Below are 23084 nucleotides of genomic sequence, written 5' to 3' on the forward strand. Positions count from 1 at the left end.
GGGAGGGGGAGGAGCTGGGGAGAGCTTGGCCTCCTGTTTCCGAAGTTTTTTTCCTCCTCTGCCCAGCCTGAGCTCCTCCTCCTTGTCTTTAAAAGGAGAGAAGCGGCTCTTTGACACTGAGCTCATCTGGCTGTGGAGCTGTCCATCCAAGAGGATGAGAGTGAAATTGTTTTGGAAACTGACAAATGCCTCGTAAATGTAAAGGATCAGTATTAGGGGGTGGAGGCCTCTCCCAGGCCCTCCTTACGTGCCTGGGAGCTGGGAAACCGGAAGTTGCCAATTAAATTTAGCGAGCGTCACAGTACCCCAGACGGCCTGGTGAAATGCAGATCGCTGGGCCACACTAGCAGAGTTCCCGGTTCCACAGGTGCAGGGGGAGGCCCTAGAGCTTGCATTTCTATTGAGTTCCCAAGGGCGATGCTGATATTTTGGGTCGGGGGAGCCCCACTTTGAGGACCCTCTTGAAGCTTCCAGCACTGACTGAGGGCAGCACGACCAAGCCCCAGCTCCCATTCAAGGGGCATTCATGGGGACGCCTGAGAGCTTGATTCTGCCTGGAGATGAGTTTTGCTTCGCTGCACAATATTTATTTTATTTATTTATTTATTTATTTTTTGAGACAGACTCTCACTTGTTGCCCAGGCTAGAGTGAGTGCCGTGGCGTCAGCCTAGCTCACAGCAACCTCAAACTCCTGGGCTCAAGCAATCCTGCCGCCTCAGCCTCCCGAGTAGCTGGGACTACAGGCATGCGCCACCATGCCCGGGTAATTATATATATATATATATTAGTTGGCCAATTAATTTCTTTCTATTTATAGTAGAGACCGGGTCTCGCTCTTGCTCAGGCTGGTTTCAAACTCCCGACCTCGAGCAATCCGCCCGCCTCGGCCTCCAAGAGTGCTAGGATTACAGGCGTGAGCCACCGCACCCAGCCTATTTTATTTTACTTTATTTTATCTAATTTTATTTTAGAGATAGGACCTCACTCTATCACCCAGGCTGGTATGCAATGATGTGATTATAGCTCACTGCAGCCTTCTGAACTCTCAGGCTCAAGCGATCCTCCTGCCTCAGCCTCCCGGGTAACTGGGACTACAGGCATGTGCCACCATGCCCGGCTAGTTTTTTATTTTTTTGTCGAGGCAGGGTCTCAATGTGTTGCCCAGGCTGCTCTTGAACTCCTGGGCTCAAGCGATCCTCCCGGCTCTGCCTGTGCTGGAATTACAGGTGTGAGTTACTGTGCCTGGCTGCACAATATTTCAGATAAAACTGGGCTAATATCTAAAAACCAGGACATTTCCCATAAAAATCTGACTTCCTGCTGTTATAGGTTAAACTGGGTCTTCCCGAAAATTCATGTTGAAGTCCTAACCCCTAGCAAGTCAGAGTGTGGCTTAAGAGGTAGGGTCTTCCCAGAGAACCCTTCTCAAGTTAAAATGAGATAACCGCAGTGGGTCCTAATGCAATATGAGTGATGTCCTTATAAAAGGAGGACGCTGGGACAGAGACGCGCACAGGTAGAACGCCATGGCAACAGGAAGATAGCCGTCTGCAAGCCCAGGAGAAAGGCCTGGGACAGCTCCTTCCGTCACAGAAGGGACCAACCCTGCAACTCCGGCACTTCTGATTAGAAGCTTCTAGAACCGTGAGACGGTAAATTCTGTTTTTGAAGCCACCCATTTTGTGGTGCCTGGTTCCGGCAGCACCAGCAAACTGACACACCTGCTTCCTCGCGGGAGAGCAGCCGACCGGGCAGCACTGGCCCTGGGTCCCCCGTAGATGGGCACCTGTTCTCCAGGCCGCGGTCCCTGCACCCAGCCCCTCCCTCTCACTCGCTCCGTGGGCTGGAGCCCCCAGACCAGATCGGAGGTTTCAGCTGCGGTTTTGGCGCTGCCTGAGGGCCGCACCTGCCTGCCCGCCCTCCCCAGGAGCAGCCTTGGGCCCACACCCAGGCAGGAATGGCGGCTCCGGACTGCGCAGGCACATGGTGGGGGGCTGAAGTGGACACTCAGGGCCCTGACATGCCAGCACCCCAGGATCTCGGCGCCCTCCCCCAAAGCCCAGGCGCCAGGCCCCTCTCTTCTCCGGCGGGACCCAGGCGTCCAAGCCCCACCCCACTCTCAATGGGCCTTTGTCCCCACTGGGAAAGGCACGGGCAGAGTCTGACATCATGAAGCCGCGGTGGGGGTGGGACTCCCCCTCCCCCTGCAGCCTCCCCCTGACTCCTCCATGGATCTGCTCCAGTCCGAGGGATTTCCCCGCCCCTCACCCCTGGATTCTCCCTCCGGAGAAAGGACCCTCCTTCCCCGTGGCTCCGGCCTGAAAGAGGACAGAAGGTGTCCCAGTGTGGCCGAACAGCCGGCGGGCAAACCCCTGCTACGCTAGAAGGTGATCACACCACCTCCCCCTCCCCCACCCCCATCTCGCGAAGGTCGTGACCAGCGGGAGGGGCTGCGGTGGCAGCAGGACCACCGAGGCATCTGCACACAGAGGCCCCACCCAGCGCAGAGTCTGCTGGGTGCAGGGGGCTCCAGGCACACAAAGGTGCACAAGAGGGACAGACAGGTTTCTGCCGCAGCTCTGCCCTCCGAGAGCCCCCGGGGCCAGCAGAGAGGCCATGCGAGGACAGCACTGCCCGGAGGGGCCTGGCGACAGGTGCAAGAGGAGGCTTCCCGAGGGAGCCGCATCCAGGCAGCCGAGCCTAAAGGATGAGCCGGCTGTGGTCAGTGCCGGAGTGGGCAGTGCCACGGGTGGGGACAGCTTTCCAGGGAGAAGGAGCAACAGGTACAAAGGCCCCGAGTCCAGAGATGCCCCAGTGTCTCTGAAGGACACATTCAGCCGTGCACTCCACGTTTATTGAGCTCCACTGCATGCCAGGAGCTAGCCTGCGGGCCTCGGTCCAGGAGGAGGATGCAGACGGAGGCCCCGCCCTCCTGGAGCTCTTGTTCCCCTGAAGACAGTTGACACGTGCGGTCATTTCAGGTGGCAAGAGAAGCCAGGAGGAGAATGGGCCAGGATGGCCGAGGGGGAAGCCACTCTGGACAGGGCGGGAGGGCCCTGTCTCCTCCCCCTGCCCACACCGGCCTCCGCTGGCCCCTTGGGACTGAGGTTACACCTGACCTTGCCAGAGGTCATAGCCTCCTGTCCCTCAGCCTGGGATTTCCAGAGGAATTAGACAGCCCCCCCCCAGAGACCCAGAATCAGGGCGCACAGTGACGGGGAGCGGGGGACGAGCGAGGCAGCCCCCATCCCTCCAGGAAGGAGCTCGTGGAGCCCAGGCGTCAGGCTGCCCTGTCCGAGCCCCGTGGTGACAAGGGCCCCTTTGTGCCCCCCTCCCCCGGGGGCAGGGAGGAGCTGGGCCCTGGAGGCAGGCGGCCCCTGGCACCCGGGGGGAGGGGAGGGGCCGGCAAGTGGGGGCCTAGACCCTGGGAGGCAGGGGCCGCGCTGGGCCGCGGCGGGCGCAGAGGCTCAGAGGCGAGAGCACCCAAGTGAGTACTGCGCCGGGAGGCCTGGCGGGCGCGGGGGAGCGGAGCCCGGGGCACCCACAGCAGGGCCAGGTCAGGTGCTCTGGGTGTGGTTTGCGCTGCTTTGGGAGTGGGCTGGGACGAGGGGACGCGGGCTTGGGGAAGGAACCACAGGGAGAAAGGACAGAAGGCCCCGGGCAGCCCTCGTGCGTAGCTGGAGCCTCTGCAAGGGCAGCTCCCCTGGGCTCCCGAGCGAGGGGCAGAGCGGGAGGCGCCCGGGGCGTCAGGCGCCCAGCAGTCTGGGGGCGGGTGGGGGCCTGGGCTGCGAGTGGGCGAGTCCCGGCACCCGGGCGCACGGCAGGTGGGTGCACAGGTGCACGCCCGCCCACGGCCTCCCCAGGCCATTCTGTCTGCATCGGTGTTTCCCAACTCTTCTCATCGTGCCCCACTGGGGGAAGCTTCTGGAGTGTCGTTCCTAAGCCCACTCCTCCCTCCAAATTTTCACACTGCGGATACGCCGTATGTACGCTCTGGACGCGGCCTTTACAGAGCCGCGCTGCACTGTAACAGCCAGGGCTGTTTGGGCCCACACCCGACAGCGGTTTCAGTCGTCAGGCACGCGTGACTTGGGTGCCCGTTCCACGAGCCTGCCCGGGCCGGGCGCTGGCCCTCACCTGTGTCTGTCTCCTGGGCCGTGCTCTTGCAGGTGCAAGCGTGGCGTCTGCCACGTGTCCTCCGGCGCGTGGCTGGGCGGACCCGTCTATGGCCACGGCTCAGCGTGCGTGTGCAGGTCCCCGTGTCTGAGTGAGCCCGGCACGCGGGCGGGGCGGCAGGTGGGCCTGTCTGTCCAGGTGTGTGTGGAGCCAGGTGTGCCTCTGTGGATGTGTGAGTGGGGACAGGGGGGTCTCGGTGCCGGCCTGCACGTGTCTCTGATGTGTGAGCCTGCTCCCTCCGGCTGGGACGGGATCTGTCACCTGTCCTACCAGCGGCCGGCCGTGTCCGACTGTGTCCGTGGGAAGGGCGCAGCGGAGGCTGGAAAAGCAGCCGCCCGGAAGCCCTGGCTCCAGCCCCAAGGCGACCCACAGAGCAGCCGGGTGCCCGCGGCTCATGAACCCCCACCCCAGTCCACCCCGGCCGCCCTCAAGGCCCAGCCGGGAGTGCCTGAGTCCTCTCTCGCTCCCCACCTACCCCGGAAGCCCCCCCAGGACGAGGCACCCGGTCCCCCAGGGAACAGGACTCTTTTGTACCGGCGGCGCTGGCCTCTGCAGAGGGTGGGGACAGCCGCGGCCGTCTGTGGGGTGGGAGGGGGCGGCAGGAATTCACGCGGCATGCGGGGAATGCCGATGCCTGAAACCCAGTCATTGATGGGACAAGGTCCCTGCCGGCCACCCCCAGGGACACCTGCTCCCTCACCCCACCCGCCACTCCCCTGCCTCGCCCCCAGTGCTGTTGTCTCCTCCCCTCCCCACAGTTTTCCCACGCCGGGCTGGCAGGGAGGTGTCGCCGTGGGGCGGCTTCATGGCAGTGTGGGAGGGTCCCGAGCGTCCACCGGCAACAGGGGCCACGTGGGCAGCCTTACGAGACAGGCTGCAAGCACAGGGTGGGGCGTGCTCGGGTCACTGCCCCCTTGCACCCTCTGACTCTCCTTCCAGGTTGGCTGGCAGCCTCAGTGGAACCAGAGGACACTCGCCACTCAGGGAAACTGAGGTGAGGGTCGGGCACCGCCGCCCCCTTCCTCCTGGCTGCTCTTACTTCCCGCTACTGGCCCCGCCTTGGTTCTTCCCTTTTCGGAGATCCCCGGAGGCATAACAGCAGTTAAGACTGCCAACCAGCTGTGTGGCCTTGGGCAAGTTACTTAACCTCTCTGGACCCTCACTATGCAATGAGGCTAATAACTGCACCTACCTCTAAGAGATCAAATGAGTTAACAGAGCAAAGTAGAGCCCTGAGGCCGGGCACTCGGCCACTGCCATGTGTTTGCAATTATAAATGATTATAAATAATAGCAGGGGCGGCTCACACCCACAGAGGCCTGGACAGAACACCCCCGTCACCTGCGCCGGACGGGCTGACCTCTCCTCTTCCCCGTAGCTGTCGCTCACGAGCCGCACAAGATGATATTCCTCACGGCCCTGCCCCTGTTTTGGATTATGATCTCAGGTAAGGCTGGGGCCCTGGCCCCCGGAGCAGGCTGGGGCTGTGTCTGCAGGTCCCTGGCCCCCCCAGGCCGGAGGATTGGAGCAGGAGGCGGTGATCCAGGGGGGACACGTGGCCCTCCGCCTCAGCGCCCCCCGCTGTCTCCCGCAGCCTCCCGCGGGGGCCACTGGGGCGCCTGGATGCCCTCGTCTATCTCGGCCTTCGAGGGCACCTGCGTCTCCATCCCCTGCCGCTTCGACTTCCCCGACGAGCTGCGGCCGGCCGTGGTGCACGGCGTCTGGTACTTCAACAGCCCCTACCCCAAGAACTACCCGCCCGTGGTCTTCAAGTCCCGCACCCAGGTGGTGCACGAGAGCTTCCAGGGCCGCAGCCGCCTGCTGGGGGACCTGGGCCTGCGCAACTGCACCCTGCTGCTCAGCAGCGTCAGCCCCGAGCTGGGCGGCAAGTACTACTTCCGCGGGGACCTGGGCGGCTACAACCAGTACACCTTCTCCGAGCACAGCGTCCTGGACGTCATCAGTGAGTGCCCAGAGGCTGTGGGGCACCGGGGGCAGGGGAGCCCCAGGAGGGGGGACGGCAGGTCCGGGAGGTGCCGGTTTGGCTGGGGACGCAGACCCCAGTGCCACACACCGTGCTGCGGATGACAGACATGAACAAAGCAGGTCCCCAAACTGTCTCGCTGCCCTGGGAGGAGCACAGGGGGTGCTCTCACCCTTCTAGAAACAACCCGGTGGGGCCCAGGGCTCGGGGGCAAGGCCTCTGGGTCCCTGCTTGAGCGAGGTCACCCTGCGCAAGTCACTTACCCTCCCTGGGCCTCGGTCTCCTCTTCCGTGAAACGGGGACAAGAGCAGCCGATGGGGAATAGTCGCCAAGCGCTCGCTCAGAGCAGGGCCTGGCACCTGGCGCCCAGCCCTGGCTGACGGAGCAGCCCTCGCTGTCAGCGCTCGGAGTTGCTAATTCCAGGGTTTTTTTTTAAATGTAATCTCTTAGTTATTAAATATCGGCTAATTCAGATATTTATTTTGAGACAGAGTCTCGCTCCGTTGCCCAGGCTAGAGTGAGTGCCGTGGCGTCAGCCTCGCTCACAGCAACCTCCGACTCCTGGGCTCAAGCGATCCTCCTGCCTCAGCCTCCTGAGTAGCTGGGATTACAGGCATGCGACACCATGCCCGGCTAATTTTTTTTTTTTTTATCTATTTTTAGTTGGCCAATTCATTTCTTTCTATTTTTAGTAGAGACGGGGTCTCGCTCTTGCTCAGGCTGGTTTTGAACTCCTGACCTCGAGTGATCCACCTGCCTCGACCTCCCAGAGTGCTAGGATTACAGGCATGAGCCACCGTGCCCGGTCTAAAGATATTTAAAAAAAATTTTTTTTTTAGGCCAAGTAAAATGCAGCTATGGCCAGATTTGGCGATCAGAGCAGGGCCCGCTGCCTGGTGTCTGCCAGGCCCCACGGCTGGGAGCCCTGAGATTTGGGTTCCCAGCGGCTTGAGTCTATAGAAGGAGCCAGATTACAGCCCTGGTGGAGGAAGGGGCCACATAGGTGCAGCACACATGCGTACACACACACACACACACACACACACACCCCACACATACACACACTACATACAACACACATGTACACACTACATACAACACACATACACACACTACATACAACACACACAGCATGCCACACACAACATACACACATTCGCAGGTGGAAGGAGCAAACCAAAGCTCACCTGGGAGAGGAGAGAGGGCAAGACACAGAAGCTGAACCAGAGTGATGGGGGTTGGGTCCCAGTCTAACTTGGTGCTAGCTGTGGCCTCAGTTTCCCGATTTGCGAAATGAGCACAAAAACAGCACCTGCGAGCATGGCTGACAGGGCCCGGCCAGCTAGGCGCCGTGGGGTGCTCGGGCGGCTGTCGGTACTTCCCGACCCCCTGGGGCTGGGTCCAAGGAGGGTTTCTGGGTCAAGGGTGACCTAGAAGGGGAAGGCGGAAGGGAATCCTGTCCCCGGAGCCGGGGGAGCGGACCGGGTGCCCGCGGGGAGCGGGGCGAGGTGGGGGGACCCGCGGCCCCGTGCGGCTCCTCACCCCTCCTTCTCCGCCTCGTGCAGACACCCCCAACATCGTGGTGCCCCCCGAGGTGGTGGCAGGCACGGAGGTGGAGGTCAGCTGCATGGTGCCGGACAACTGCCCGGAGCTGCGCCCCGAGCTGGGCTGGCTGGGCCACGAGGGGCTGGGCGAGCCGGCGGTGCTGGGCCGGCTGCGGGAGGACGAGGGCACCTGGGTGCAGGTGTCGCTGCTGCACTTCGTGCCCACCAGGGAGGCCAACGGCCACCGGCTGGGCTGCCAGGCCTCCTTCCCCAACACCAGCCTGCAGTTCGAGGGCTACGCCAGCCTGGACGTCAAGTGTGAGCCTGGGTGCGGGCCGGGGCGGGCCGGGCGCGGGGCGGGGTGCGGGCCGGGGCAGGCCGGGGGCGGGGCGGGGCGGGGCGGGGTAGTGGGGGCGTGGGCGGGGGCGTGGCGGGGGCGTGGCGGGGTGCGGGCCGGGGTAGTGGGGGCGTGGGCCGGGGCGTGGCGGGGTGCGGGCCTGGTGCGGGGCGGGGGGGGGGGACGCGGGACGGGCCTGTGGTGGGGGCGGGGCAGGGGGCGGCCAGGGGTGGCGGGGGCGTGGCGGGGGCGTGGTGGGCTGTGGGCTGGCTGCGGGCTGGGCGTGGGGGGGCGCTCGCGGGCCAGGCGCGGGGCGGGGCCAGGGCGGGGCGGGTGCGGACAGGGCACGGGCAGGGCGCAGGGCCGGGCGTGGGGGGGGCGCGGGCAGGGCGCGGGGCCCGGGCGGGGCGGGTACGGGCAGGGCTTGGGCACCGCCCGCTCACCCCGGGTGCTGTCGCGGGCCTCAGACCCCCCGGTGATCGTGGAGATGAACGCGTCGGTGGAGGCCATCGACGGCTCCCAGGTCAGCCTGCTCTGCGGGGCCGACAGCAACCCCCCGCCGCTGCTGACCTGGATGCGGGACGGGACGGTGCTGCGGGAGGCGGTGGCCGAGAGCCTGCTGCTGGAGCTGGACGGGGTGAGCCCCGAGGAGGACGGCGTCTACGCCTGCCTGGCCGAGAACGCCTACGGCCAGGACAACCGCACCGTGGGGCTCAGCGTCATGTGTGAGTCGCTCTCGGGGCACCCACGGCCAGCGGAGGGCGGAGCGGCCTGGCCCGGGGCGAGCGCAGGCTGCAGGTGGAGGTGTCCCTTGTGCTTCCGCAACTGTCTGCTGCGCCCGCCCTGCACGGCTGTCGCTGCAAGGCGCCATCCGTCGGAAGACTCAGCTTCCGTCCCTGCCCCTGCTAAGTACAGTTTCCCGGGGGCAGTGCTGGGCGGTCTGGGGAGATGTGGGCCTGGCCCAGGAACCTGCATTTTTATTCATTCATTCATTCATTTTATTATTATTATTTTTTGAGACAGAGTCTCACTCTGTTGCCCAGGCTAGAGTGGCATGGCATCAACCTAGCTCACAGCAACCTCCAACTCCTGGGCTCAAGTGATCCTCCTGCCTCAGCCTCCCGAGGAGCTGGGACTACAGGCACGCGCCACCATGCCTAGCTGATTTTTTCTCTATATATTAGTTGGCCAATTTCTTTCTTTTTTTTTTTTTTTGAGACAGAGTCTCACTTTGTTGCCCAGGCTAGAGTGAGTGCCGTGGCATCAGCCTAGCTCACAGCAACCTCAAACTCCTGGGCTCAAGCGATCCTCCTGCCTCAGCCTCCCGAGGAGCTGGGACTACAGGCATGCGCCACCATGCTTGGCTAATTTTTTCTATTTTTTAGCAGAGACGGGGTCTCGCTCTTGCTCAGGCAGGTCTCGAGCTCCTGAGCTCAAGCGATATGCCCGCCTCGGCCTCCCAGAGTGCTGGGATTACAGGCGTGAGCCACCTCGCCCAGCCAGGAATCTGCATTTTTAAAATGAACCCTGTTATAGTTCTAACGGATAGTTGAGGGCACCCCAGGCCTCCCCCAGCCCGTTGTGTGCACGCGTACATTATTGGGCAGCCAGAAGGGGGCTGGTCAGAACAGGAGCTAGGAACAGGAACTTAGCTGGGAAGTAGGTAGGGGCCATTCATTCATTCATTCATTCACAAATATTCACTGAGGCAGAGAGTCCGGGCTGAGGGTACCAACAGGGACAGCCACAGCCAACATGTGCTCGCAGTTCCGGATGCTTCCCACGTGCCCTCTTCCCCAGGCACCTGCCTAGGCTCGCTGATGCCGACCCTCACCGTCCTATCTAAAACTGGAACCCTGATTTCCCATCCTCTCGCCCCCTTTATTTTTCATCTCAGAATGTGCCCCCTTCTTGCTAAGTACGTATTTCGCTTGTGTAGCATCTCCCCACATGCGCTTTGTTCAAGCTGCAACAGCGCCTGCCGCTCGGCAGTTCTCAGTGAGTGTTGCAAGATCATCTCTGTGAGGTTGGAACCATTCTTAAACCCATATTCCAGATGAGTAAAGTGAGGCCCAGAGGTGTTAAGGCATGGGTCCGCACACAGCTTGGCAGGGGCAGAGCTGGGATCCAAAGACAGGCACTCCGGCTGCAAAGCCCCTGTTCTTGTACACGAGACGGCCAGGAGTGGGGTTGCCCGAGCCATCCTGAGCCGGTGTGCTGGGTTCAGGGTGCCTGGGGCGGTGTTTGAGGGGGGCAGCTGGCTGGCAGAAGCAGCACCTTCTGGTTCTGACTGTCGGCTCCCTGTCCTGCCTCCCCAGACGCGCCCTGGAAGCCGACGGTGAACGGGACCTTGGTGGCCGTGGAGGGGGAGACGGTCTCTGTCGTGTGCTCCACGCAGAGCAACCCGGACCCTATCCTCACCATCTTCAAGGAGAAGCAGATCCTGGCCACCGTCATCTACGAGAGCGAACTGCAGCTAGAGCTGCCGGCCGTGAAGCCCGAGGATGACGGGGAGTACTGGTGTGTGGCCGAGAACCAGTACGGCCAGAGGGCCACCGCCTTCAACCTGTCTGTGGAGTGTGAGTACCTGCCATGTCCACCCCTCGGTTGGATGGCTCAGCGGGGGACACCCGGATTCCTGGGAGGTGCCCATGCGTCCCAACCAGTGTCTGCCTTGCCCATACTCGCTGGCAGATGGGGAGGAGGGCAGGGAAACCGAATTCACAGCAAGAAAATAGAAATCCCACCTGAGAATGCGTGTTCCTGCATCCTAGGGTGGGCTATTGACCAGGTAGATTTCTGGATCCTGTGGCCACCAAACCTCTGCGTGAACTGAAACAATAGCCATGACGTCTAGCCCCGGCAGAGTGTCCCTGTGTACTAGGTGCTGTTGTTGGAAGCACTACTCATTTCGTCCTCATGACATCCTTATGAGAGGCTCGATGACTGGCCCCTAGTTTACAGAGAAGGAAACTGAGGCCCAGAGACCTTATGCCCTCTGCCCAAGGTCACACGGCTAAGAAAATAGCACAATTTGAGATTTAAATCCAGGCGGTGTGGGTTCGCTCTTCTGTACTGCCCAAAGCTGACCTCATCCTGTGCTCTGACATCAGAATACATTGGCGCAGCGATTGTTAAGTGCGCAGGGCTGCTCGGCTCTGCGAGAGGTGGGGCATAGGACCGAGAGGACAGCAAGCTTGTTGGGGGACACAGCGTAGCCAGAGAGCAGAGTCGGACGCACACAGAAAGCTACTCTGTTGGAAATGAGACTCATTGTTGCTCTGCAAACCAGCACGTCCCCCGAGCTCCGCACGTGCACCAGGGTCTCACGTGGGTCCTCGGCCCAGGCACGGCCCCCTCCTGGGTCTCTAGCAGCAGGCCGCGGACATTCGTTAAGGAATTGCCTCCTCTGCAGGGGTTACCCTGTGGTCCCTGGGGGTCACCCTGTGAAACGGGCGTGTGTTATTATCATCCCTCTTTACTGGGGAGAAAACTAGTGTTCGGAACTCTGGAAGCCGTGCAGCCATGCGGCTAGGAAGGGTGGTCAGGGCCAGGATTCTTCCAGACGCCGGTCTGCCCCCGCTGTTAAGGACTTCCAGCGGCGTCACCTCCTCCCAGCCCAAGCACACCCAGGCACTCGCTTCCCCTGGCTCCTCTTGAAATCAAACCAACGGATTGGGAAGGGGGCGGCCTTCAGCCTGCTGGCGTGGGGGACGGGCAGCGGGAGTCCTGTCCCCCGTCCCACCTGCCGGCTCCGCATTCCTTTCCCTTAGGTCCCCTCTGTCCCTGCACCTGATGTCCCCCGGCGCCAGGGCTGTAGTGTTTGTTCACTGACAACGGTGGGTGACCCTTGGGCAGAGGACCCACCTGTCCCACCTGCCAGCCCCAGGGCCCCCCACAGCGCGAGGGAGGTGTCCGCCCTCACCGAGCACTTGTGACCTCTCGGGGGACGGGGACAAGTCTGAGCACGTTATGTACTGACCTATTTTGTTCTCACAACCACCTGATACCGCGTTTCCCCGAAAATAAGGCCTCTCCATAAGATAAGCCCCAGCAGGATTTCTGAGCATTTGCGCCATAGAAGCCCCACCCCGAAAATAAGCACAACCGTGCGTTTTGTCGCAAAGCGGGAAAGAAGACGGGCAGCCCTTCTCTTCTGCCCCGTGGTGACAGCTGCTGTCCCAGAGGTGACCGGAAAGGTGCGGGCAGCCCCACCAACAAGGGCGGCTCCCCCTGTCGGGTCCCGGCCACCCTGTGCGTGCCGCGAGCTGAGGCTTTGAGGGGAAAATGACACATGCCCTGAGAATAACCCCCAGGGTGTCTTCTCGAGGAAGAATAAATATAACACCCTGTCTTATTTCGGGGAAGCACGGTATGTGGGGGAGGACGATTCCTCACCCCAGTTTAACGCAGGGAAACTGGAGTCTTGCTGGTGTCCGGGGCCGAGTCCCAGCTCTGTCTCCGTCTTGCCGTGTGGCCTCAGGCAAGTGACTTCGCCTTTGCCAGCCCTCAGCCCCATCCTCCGAAAAAGGGTTGGAAAACAGTTGCCACAGAGACAGCTGTGAGGACTGGGAGAATTACACCGAGGGTCCCCAGCGCCCGACACTGCCGCGGGCCCCATAGATGTCCGATGTCACCGTCTTTTGCCCGTCTCCCTTTGCACTCCAGGTTGGGTGTCTGCCGTGTGCTCTGTGGTTGAGGCTTTGCTCACGGGCTCCCTCTGCCGGGACGGCTCAGGCTGTCCCGCCTTGAGTACTTGGGTGGGATGTGGAGTGTTCGCGACACACCTGTGCGCCCATCCTCGCAGTCCCGCAGCCCCCCGCTGTGAGTTGAGGACCGCGAGCCCTGCCTGTGCGTGGAGAACTGCCTCCTGGAGGCTGCGTGGCCTCGGCCAGCCAGCAGGGGGCAGAGCCGGGTGGGATTCCAGCCGCAGCCTTCCCGTCCCAAACTCCCCACCCTCTGTACCTCTGTCTTTGGGGTTTGTCTCCCGTCACATCTGGGGTTCAGAGTTCTTCCCGCGCAGGCAGCGAGCTGGCCTTGCCCTAGACGCCGGGGCGGACGCTCGTCACCAAAGCACCGGCAGGGCCGTCTTGAGCGGGAAGTTTTTAAAAATGTCTGGTCTCTTTTTAGTTCAGGGTTTTGTTTTTTTTTGAGACAGAGTCTCACTCTGTTGCCCAGGCTAGAGTGAGTGCCGTGGCGTCAGCCTAGCTCACAGCAACCTCAAACTCCTGGGCTCAAGCGATCCTCCTGCCTCAGCCTCCCGAGTAGCTGGGACTACAGGCATGTGCCACCAGGCCCAGCTAATTTTTTCTATATATATTAGTTGACCAATTAATTTCTTTCTATTTGTAGTAGAGACGGGGTCTCGCTCTTGCTCGGGCTGGTTTCGAACTCCTGACCTACCTTGAGCGATCCTCCCGCCTCGGCCTCCCAGAGAGCTAGGATTACAGGCGTGAGCCACCTCGCCCGGCCCACTTTTTAGTTCAGGTTTGTTGTCATTAATGTACTCCGTGGCGTGCTGATTGGTTAACTCCGCAGTGGACATAATGCCTATCTGCCCAAAGAGAATCTGGAGCCCGTTGTTTTGCATTTAGTGGACTCAGAGGCGTGTGCACCGGGGTTGCAATACCTGAGGCGAATGCATCTGCTCACGCAGTTCCCTGGCGTGTCGCTGTTACCGGCTTATTCTTTTTGGCTTGGAAATGAAAGTGAGTGGGGCAGGTGGGCCAGGGGTCTTTCGCCCGTGTGTTAAGTGGGTTTGGGCCAGAACTGAGACCCGTGCTCAGTCTAGAGCAAGCAGAGGAGGGAAAGAGAACGTAGTTTGAAAAGGGACATTCGATGCTATAACGTAGCTTCTTATTTTGGAAGACAAAAGGAGAAAAACCACACCAGTGCTATTTTTGCAATCAGATGGCAGAAAAGCAAAGCTCAGCGGAATGGCTTTGGGTGGAAGGTGGTGTCTGGCGCTGGTGGCAGTGGGGAGTGCAGGTGCGTGCACAGGAGGGGCTGAAAGTGGGGAGCAGAGAGGCGGTGGGGGGGCCCCTCCCAGGGCCCGAGGAGGCCGGGGGCTGGGAGAGCAGAGGAGCTCCTCCCCAATAAGCGGGCCCAGGGCAAGACAGAGCAAGCTGTCTTGGTGGAAATAAGAGGCCAACCACGTCAGCATGGAGCGTGGGCAGGGACAAGGGACAGGAGTGGATGACGAGTGGAGAGGGCACAGCTTCCCGGGTCCTCAGAGGCAGGACCTGCGCGGAGACCCGCAGGGAGCGAGGGGGGCCGTTCTGCAGGCACGTGAGGCCGGTGTTGCAGGCCCAAGGAGAAAACACGCACACACTGTGGCGGGAAAGAGCTCTGAGCTTGGGAAGCGGCGTGGAGAGGGAGTGTGGCCAGGGCCTCGGGGCCCTTGTAGACCGAAGAATCTGGATTTTACTCTAAGTGGCCCAGGGAGCCACCGGAGCAGGGCTTTGAGCAGGGCGTGCCATAATCTGATTATGTTACGAGGTGAACACAGTAACCGCAAGAGACCCCGCAAATCCGGAACGCGGCTCAGCTCCGCGGGAATGATCCTTCCAGGCTGAACCCGAGGCTGGAGCCGCCTGCTTTGGGGCGACTAGGGAGGTCTCCACAGGGGAGTACCCCAGACTGTCCTGAGATGGGGCTGATTTGGATTCCAGAAAGAAGCACGAAATGCCGGGCGGTCAGTCCGCTGCATTTACTAGGGGCCCTTACCGAGTGCCATGGGTGTCCTGCAGGCAGCGAGAGAAAGGGATGTTCTGCCCAGGTCTGTTCGGGGTTCGGAGTTTCTAGGAGGGTTTAGGACTTTGGCTCGGGGCCGGGGCTGGTTTCTTCCAGTGTCTTGGACAACAACCTAAACGCCTGTACCAGAGCCTGGGAAAGTTCGAGGCTGGGTTCAAGCCCGCATTGGGGGAAACCTGCAGCCGGCCGGGTTGCAGAGCGTTGACAGTCTCTGTGTTTCCCAGGGCAGAGGACGAAGTGGGGGGACCTGGCTGCCGCCCCCCACCCGGGCCGGCCTCAGCCAACGAGCCCCCCAGGCGCGGCCCCCGCCGGCCTGGCCACTCTCAGTCCCGCTCTTCCCCCCCCCCGCAGTCGCCCCGGTGATCCTCCTGGAGTCGCACTGCGTGGCGGCCCGGGACACGGTGCAGTGCCTGTGCGTGGTCAAGTCCAACCCCGAGCCGGCCGTGGCCTTCGAGCTGCCGTCGCGCAACGTGACGGTGAACGAGACGGAGCGGGAGTTCGTGTACTCGGAGCGCAGCGGCCTCCTGCTCACCAGCATCCTCACGCTGCGCGGCCAGGCCCAGGCCCCGCCCCGCGTCATCTGCACCTCCAGGAACCTCTACGGCACCAAGAGCCTGGAGCTGCCCTTCCAGGGAGCCCGTGAGCAGCGCGGCCGGGGTGGGGGTGGGGGGGCTGCACCTGGAGCCGGGAGCCCCCCCCCAAGCCAGGCCGGGCAGGCAGTGCTGGAGCCTTCGGGCTGTCGTCCCGGCTCGCCTCCTGAGAGCCCAGGTGCCCGGCGTGTCCCTGAGGGGCCTGCGTCTTCTCTGTCCTCAGACCGGCTGATGTGGGCCAAGATCGGGCCCGTGGGAGCCGTGGTCGCCTTCGCCGTCCTCATTGCCATCGTCTGCTACATCACCCAGACGCGCAGGAAGTGAGTGACAGCGCGGTCTCCGGCCGGACGGCCTCCAAAGGGGGCTGAGATGGGCTGGAGGCGGAGGGGTGGGCAGGGCGGGCGGCGCTGTGGGGGGGGCGGGGAGGGCGGATTCCGCTGGGAGAATGTCCAGCCGGATTGGGGGGGGTTCTCCTGGGACTGCAGCCAGTTTACACGCATCAGCCACTGCCCGCTTCCCCACACCCCGTGCCATGGCCTCCCGTCTCCAGGAGACCCCCACCCCACCCCGCAGACTCTGGAGGGAGGGGGAGGCCCAGGGACCCCTGCAGCCACAGCGTCAGTTCCAGCTGGGCCCAGAAGCACGAAAGATCACACACATCTGCAGCAACAAAAACACTCCCCAGGCCTGTGATCCTAGCACTCTGGGAGGCCGAGGCGGGAGGATCGCTCAAGGTCAGGAGTTCAAAACCAGCCTGAGCAAGAGCAAGACCCCGTCTCTACTAAAAATAGAAAGAAAAATTCTCTGCCTATGCCATTCCATAACTTGAAAAATAAAAAAGAAAAAGAATATAAAATAATAAACTATTTAAGAAAATAGAAAGAAATTAATTGGCGAACTAAAAATATATAGAAAAAATTAGCTGGGCATGGTGGCACATGCCTGTAGTCCCAGCTACTCGGGAGGCTGAGGCAGGAGGATCGCTTGAGCTCAGGAGTTCGAGACCAGCCTGAGCAAGAACATGACCCTGTCTCTACTAAAACTAGAAAGAAATTCATTGGCCAACTAAAAATATATAGAGAAAAATTAGCCGGGCATGGTGGCACATGCCTGTAGTCCCAGCTACTCGGGAGGCTGAGGCAGGAGGATCGCTTGAGCCCAGGAGTTTGAGGTTGCTGTGAGCTAGGCTGATGCCACGGCACTCTAGCCTGGGCAACAAAGTGAGACTCTGACTCAAACAAACAAACAAAAAAATACCCTCCCCAGCCCAGACCACACCCGCCCGCACACCTGAGCCGCCACTACTTCTCTTCCGTGCGGCGCACACAGCAGCTGCCCTGAAAGTGAATGAACCTCCGTGCTCCACATCCTGGGGGCAAGAGGGGCAGACAGACCCAGAGCACACGAGGGAGCCCAGAGAATCCAGACCGGGGTCCTGAAAAGTGGCAGAGGCCGCGGGCCGGGTCCTCAGCCGGGGCCGAGTCCCAGCCACGGGAGGGGTGGGCATGGTGCCCAAGAGGAGGCCGGTCCTGCTGGAGAGGCGGTTTGCCCCGTCCTAGAGAGATGGTGCGAGCAGCCTGGGGGTCCTTGGCCCAACTCCTAAGGTAGACGGGGGTGCAGACAGGGAGGGGCGAGGGGGGCCTGGGGCTGACTTGTCCTCCCCTGCAGAAAGAACGTGACAGAGAGCCCCAGCTTCTCGGCAGGGGACAACCCCCCCGTCCTGTTCAGCAGCGACTTCCGCATCTCTGGGGCACCGGAGAAGTACGAGGTGAGGACCAGAGCCCCGCAGCCCCGGGCGAGCTGGGGACTGGCTGCCAGGGACGCCGAGGGCCCTGGGGACAGCCTGTGAAGCTAAGGGGCGGGCGGCGGGAGGTGGTGTTGGCCTCTCAGAGGAGGAGAGGAAGGACGCGGGAAGGGGGAGGCTGGGCTGGGCCTGGAGGCTGGGGAGGAGGTCCAGGCTGCAGCTGAGTCGGGGACTACGGGCTGCGGGGCCCAGGGGAGCCCTCACGCTCCCCGCTTGTGTCTGTGACCGCGTTTCCTTCTCCAATAGTCCAGAGAGGTCTCTTCCCCGGAATGTCACTGAGCGCCCCAGGAGGTAGGTCCCCGGGGCCTCAGTGTGCCTGCCGCCGGGCCCGGCCTGGGCCTGGGGGTCGGCGTGCATGTGTGTGCGTCCCGCCAGCCGCCCAGGCGCTCTGTGGCTACGTCTGGCCCTGCCCGGCAGTCTCGCCCTGTCTGTCCAGTCCCTCTGCTGCTCCCTTCTGTCTGTGGCCGCCGTCCCGTGTGTGTCCAAAGGCCTGTGCGCGGGGGACGGATAGCGTGACGGGGAAGCCCCAGGTTCACCCGCAGGACCCCCCAGACGGGGGAGGGGGACCACGCCAGGTGCAGACACAGGGGGGTGCTATGAACCAGCCACCCCCCACATTTGGAAAGGCGGGAGCCCGACTAGGTGGCTTTAATCTGGGAAGGAGTTAGGGGTTAAGTTGTGTGTTCCCCCCAAAATTCCTACGTGGAAGAAGGCTTCCTGGAGAAACTGAGTCTGTGGGTGCATTTCCAGCTCAGCAGGGAGGAGGACGGGGGCCCCGGCGAAGGCTCCGGACCCGGCGGCTGCGGGGCTCGCTGGGCTGGCGCTCTTTGAGCAAGGAGGGTCACGCGGGTGCCGGGGGGGGGGGGGACAGACACTCCAGCCTTCATGTCGCTGGGAGAAGGTGGGCCGGGACCCCGCTAATGGGCTGTTTCCCCTCACAGAGCGAGAGGCGCCTGGGGTCCGAGAGGAGGCTGCTGGGCCTCCGGGGGGAGCCCCCGGAGCTGGACCTGAGCTACTCCCACTCGGACCCGGGAAAACGACCCACCAAGGACAGCTACACTCTGACGGAGGAGCTGGCCGAGTATGCTGAAATCCGAGTCAAGTGACAGAGCTGGGGGCAGCCCGTGTGGCCGTCCCCCCCCTCAGGACCCTGGCTGGCCCCACTGGCTGCGGGCTCCCTTCCTCCCCAAGCAGCAGGGGCTGGGGCAGGTGACAGTGAGGCCCTGGGGCCTGGCCTCCCCTCCTCCCCAGCTGCCCCCCTGCCGGCGCCCACGCCCCCACCCCCGCCGCCGCTCCTCTCTAACCTCCTTTAACCTCATCTGTCCGGAGGGGAGCTCGTCTGTCCGTGTTATTTATTGCTACCCCTGCCTGGTCACCTGCCCCCACACCTGGCCCCGGGGCCTTTACACAAGGGACGTGAAATAAATGGCCCGAAGCCAAATACCGGTCTAGACCCTTATGCTTTTTGACCCCCCCCACTTGGGGAGCCTCCACCTTGCCGTCTCTAGAATAATCGGAGTTCCTCTTTGCTCTCTGCTGTGTAGGGGTGAGGGCCGGGGACCCCAGCCTCATTCCTCAGCCCTCACCCCTGCTTCTGCTGCAGTCAGACCCACCGGCAGCACTGGGCTCGCCCGTGCACGTGGCCTCGACTCGGCTCGCCGCAGTCCCCGCCGCTCCGTGCTGTCCCGCCGCCCGGCCCCTGGCGCTCAGGGCGGGGAACCCCGCGGCGCGGTGTGTCGTGAGCCTGCGCGGCTTTCTCGACCACCCCTCGCTTTCGCTGGGGCTGCAGTCTGCAGCGTCAGCCTTTCGGGTGTCGAGAAACATTCATTAAGCACCAGCTGCATACTAAGCACCTTCAGGAAGCTCAGGCTGCCCTGAGAAGGGACCGCGTGCAGAGCCACTGCGAAGTTGAGGACGCTGGGACTCAGAGACGCTAGCTGACTCGCCCAGCATCCCCGAGCTGGAAAATCCCCCAGGTGGCAGCCCTGGAATTGGTTCTTCTGATTTAAAAAATGCACTTTTTCTGTAACACACCGGTCAGGAAGTTAAAGAGGAGCAGAGGCTCCGGTGTAGACGGTACTAGTAACTAACATTCATTGACTGCTTGCTGTGACTCTACCCAGTCCACTCTCATTAATCTCCGCTTCCCTTCCCTAACAACTGTGACAGGGGTTCTCCGCACGAGGTCCCTGGGAGGCGGGTCACCTGGGAGCTTGCCAGGAAGGCAAAATCTCAGGCCCTGCCCCAGATTGCGGGAATGAAAAACAGTGAGACACAAAGACGTTCCATCCCCTTCTGAGGTCCCCAGATCGGAGCCCCAGAGGCCACCGAGCTCTTGCGCTGTGCCGCACGGCCGCCGTGGTGGGGACCGAGTGCAGGGCCTGGGTGCTGACGGGGCCGCGGGAAGGCAGCCGAGGTGGCAGCTGTCCCCGGCCTTTGAGGCAGGCAGAGGATACAGGACAGAGACCAAAGCAAAGGATGGAGGCAGGAGTAAACAGACCACGTTGGGAGGGAAGGTGACGTGGGGCCGCCTGACTGGCAGGGGAGGTCCACACGCAGGAGGAAAGAGGAGATGGAGGGCTGGGAACAGGGGGACGGGGACTCCCCGTGAGGCCTGCCCAAGCCGGCCAGGGCTCGCCCCTTCCTCACAGAGCTCAGAGTCTTGCAGGGAGAAGGACGGGAAGGAGCCTCACAGGTGACACCAAACTGCAACTTGTGACGCCTGCCCCAGGGAGCAGCTTGGGGCTTTCCGAGCACAGAATGTCAGTGTGACTCAGGGTCTCAGGGGTCAAGGGACGCTTCCCTCTGGAAGCAAAGCCGCACACGTGCGAAGGCCCCACGTGGGACCCGTCTGGAGCGGAAATGAAGCCGGAGAGCTGTGAGCTGAGGCGGAGGCGCGGCCCAGGTGGAAGTTTCTTCCAGATCCGCACACACGCTCCCGGCCCCGCCCTGGCACGCCTGTCCCCTGACGACAGGCCCTGGCTCCGGCATGTCTGGCCTGGTAGGAATTCCCGCTGAGGACTTCGCCCTGAGGAGCAGCCCGGGCCGCACGCAGTGACGGGGGTTGGGGGGGTGACGTTAACGTCACTCTTCATGCCTCATGGAGTCTGTGGCAGAACAAAAGGAAACCAGCACAACAAACTGGCTTTGGATGGGACTAAGTCAATAAAAAATAAATGCAAAATAAAAAGAAAAAAAATATGAAAGAAAAATCGATGCAGTGCATTGATTTAAGGAAAATGTACCAGATAAACATATTCCAGGTGGTTCATAGGACGAAAGTCCCGAAGGTGGTAGGCGAACCTCTCCAGCTGGGGAAACGGTGAACTGATCTGTGGCAAAGACCATCCCCCAGGAGGGACAGCCCTCACTGGTGACAAACGCATCAGACCCGCGTGCAGGGTTGCTCGTGGACTCTCTCCGCCCTCCTCCTGGACCTGTCCAGGGTTCAACACCGAGCATCCCTGAGCCAGGCCCACGCTGGCTCCAGGGGTACAGCGGTGCCCGAAAGGAACACGCTCTGACCTCCTGGAACCCACGCTCTGCAGCGGAGACAGACGACAACCAGAGAAGCAAAGGCACTGTGCGGGTCAGACAGGAGCCTGCTCAGAAGGCACAGGCAGGATGGAAGGTCGCGTGTGCGGGGAAAGGCAGCCGTTTTAAAAAGAGGGGTCTTTTAGCCCAGAGTGGTGGCATGTGCCTGCACTTTGGGAGGCCAAGGCAGGAGGATCCTTGGAGGCCAGGAGTTTGAGGCTGCGGTGAGATATCATCGTGCCACTGTAGTGCAGCCTGGGCAACAGAGTGAGACTTGTGAAAGAAAGAGAGAAGAAAGAAAGAAAGGAAGAAAGAAAGAAAGAAAGAAAGAAAGAAAGAAAGAAAGAAAGAAAGAAAGAAAGAGAAAAGAAGAGAAAGAAAGGAAGGAAAGAAGGAAGGAAGGAAGGAAGGAAGGAAGGAAGGAAGGAAGGAAGGAAGGAAGGAAGGAAGGAAGGAAGGAAGGAAGGGAAAGAAAGAAAAAGGAAGGAAGGAAGGAAAAGGAAGGAAGGAAGGAAGGAAGGAAGGAAGGAAGGAAGAAAAAGGAAGGAATGAAGGAAGGAAGGAAAAGGAAGGAAGGAAGGAAAGAAAAGGAAGGAAGGAAGGAAGGAAGGAAGGAAGGAAGGAAGAAAAAGGAAGGAAGGAAGAAAAAGGAAGGAAGGAAGGAAGGAAGGAAGGAAGGAAGGAAGGAAGGAAGGAAAAGGAAGGAAGGAAGGAAGGAAGGAAGGAAGGAAGGAAGGAAGGAAGGAAGGAAGGAAGGAAAAGGAAGGAAGGAAGGAAGGAAGGAAGAAAAAGGAAGGAAGGAAGGAAGGAAGGAAGGAAGGAAGGAAGGAAGGAAGGAAAAGAAAGAAAGAAAGAAAGAGAGAGAAAGAGAGAGAGAGAAAGAGAGAGAGAGGAATTTGAGGTCTGGACCTGGATGCAAAGAGGAAGTCTCCGTGGTTTCCAGGGACTGTGGGTCCAGGCAGAGGTGCAGGGCCCACGCCGAGCACGTGTGGCCATATTCACGGAAGAAGGAAAGCGCCTGTCTGAGTGCGGTGACGGATGGAGCCGGAGCGGTGGCCCAGGGGAGCTCGGTCACAGAGGGTGGCCTGCGGGCCAGGGCGGGACTGGGGGACGTGGGCTTCCCTGAGCGGATCCGGAGGCGGCTGGGAAGTGGGCTCAGAGGGGTGTTCTGCAGGGGCTTGGGTGGCAAAGGCCCACTGGCAGTTGTGGGCGAGGGCTTGGGGACATCCGCTGTCCCCGAGAGGACTGGAGGGGCGGGGGCGGGGCCTGCTGTCGGGGCGCCCGGCGGGGGGGGGACAGGAAGGCCGGGGGCACCCTTCCCTTGGGGAACGCAGAGCCGAGGCAGAGTCAGACCCGCTGACTCCCAGAGACCAGAGACCAGAGACGGGGACAGGCGGTGAGCCGAGGCCTGGCCGAGCTGGGATGGAGGTGAGCGCGTCTCCTGGCCCGGATGCCGGGAGGGATGGGCGGCCGCGTGCAGGAAGGAGGCAGGACACCCAGGCGCCAGGCCACGGTCACCACATAGGCCTCTTTGTCCCTTCCCTCCTGCCAACCTCCCGAGTCGCTCCTGACCCAGATGCCCGGTCCTCCCTGGCCCGTCCCCAGCCCTGCCGCTGGGACCGTGCCTGGGGCGGTCAGCTCCATTATCCTCGCGGATGAAGGGCCCCGGCCGGCGCTGGCCGCTGCGACGTTCCCCCCTCCCCCAGCCTCCTTCTGTCCCAGCCTCCTGGCTCTCAGCTCCAGCCTGCGCCCCGGACAGGAAGTGACAACCTCACCTCACGGCGGGGCAGCGGCCAACAGAAGACCCCTTCCCACCGCAGAGCTCCGTGTGCCCGGGATGCCTTCCCTGGGGAGGGGGACGGAAGCTGGGGAAGTTCCATCCCCAGCGGCCCGCCTGTCCAGCTCAGGCTAGGGCTGAGTGTGTGAGTTAATGCCACCAGGCAGGTGCCGCTCAGCAGAGCAAGTGACAACCATGCCCGTTAGAATGACAGCTGACTTTCACGGGGCGCCCGTGGCAAGGCAGCCGCTGTGCAGAGGGGTTTACAGGCTGGTGACCTGTCACAGCACAGCCGTGACGTCACGACCAACCTCACTGTCACCCTTAGAGGGGAAACTGAGGGGCTGTCCCCGCTAACAAATGGCAGGACGGGGATTTGAGCCCAGGTCTGACCACCGCACGCTTGTCATGCGCTGCACGTGCTGCTGAACTCGTCCCATGTGTGGCCTCACTGACCCTGCGAGGAAGGCAGCGTCATCATCATTCCTGTCTTACAGTCCTGGGGTGGGGAGTGGGGGGGTGGGACATAGCCAGGTGGGAAGTGGCTGCCCAGGGGTTATGGGGGGACCTCCTGGTTGCCTGGC

At 61.8% G+C, this 23084-nt stretch overlaps 1 protein-coding gene across 3 annotated transcripts; it reads left to right on the forward strand.

The window, feature by feature from the left end:
- The first annotated feature begins 3453 nt into the window (after nucleotides 1-3453).
- MAG (myelin associated glycoprotein) lies at nucleotides 3454-18640 on the forward strand. 3 transcript variants are annotated; one of them, XM_012775050.2, is made up of 12 exons: nucleotides 3454-3488; nucleotides 5117-5171; nucleotides 5556-5624; nucleotides 5772-6140; nucleotides 7727-8023; nucleotides 8510-8767; nucleotides 10361-10621; nucleotides 15147-15434; nucleotides 15609-15705; nucleotides 17054-17153; nucleotides 17436-17480; nucleotides 18131-18640. In XM_012775050.2, exons 3-11 carry the CDS (start codon nucleotides 5579-5581, stop codon nucleotides 17466-17468), a joined length of 1749 nt encoding a protein of 582 aa, XP_012630504.2. In that variant the 5' UTR covers nucleotides 3454-3488; nucleotides 5117-5171; nucleotides 5556-5578; the 3' UTR covers nucleotides 17469-17480; nucleotides 18131-18640. The 3 variants fall into 3 exon arrangements, with proteins under 3 accessions (XP_012630504.2, XP_012630501.2, XP_075849117.1); XM_012775047.2 differs by lacking the exon at nucleotides 17436-17480 and having other exon boundaries at nucleotides 18131-18639; XM_075993002.1 differs by lacking the exons at nucleotides 17054-17153; nucleotides 17436-17480; nucleotides 18131-18640 and adding an exon at nucleotides 16071-16210.
- Nucleotides 18641-23084: the final 4444 nt, after the last annotated feature.

This window comes from Microcebus murinus, chromosome 16, assembly GCF_040939455.1.
Source record: "Microcebus murinus isolate Inina chromosome 16, M.murinus_Inina_mat1.0, whole genome shotgun sequence".
NCBI lineage: Eukaryota > Metazoa > Chordata > Mammalia > Primates > Cheirogaleidae > Microcebus > Microcebus murinus.

Excerpts from the sequence above, each read along its gene's own strand:
- MAG (XM_012775047.2), top strand. The coding sequence starts at position 5,579 with ATGATATTCCTCACGGCCCTGCCCCTGTTTTGGATTATGATCTCAG. Across the intron at positions 15,435-15,608 it reads GCTGCCCTTCCAGGGAGCCC|ACCGGCTGATGTGGGCCAAG; the intron begins GTGAGCAGCGCG and ends CTCTGTCCTCAG. Across the intron at positions 17,154-18,130 it reads GGGCACCGGAGAAGTACGAG|AGCGAGAGGCGCCTGGGGTC; the intron begins GTGAGGACCAGA and ends TTCCCCTCACAG.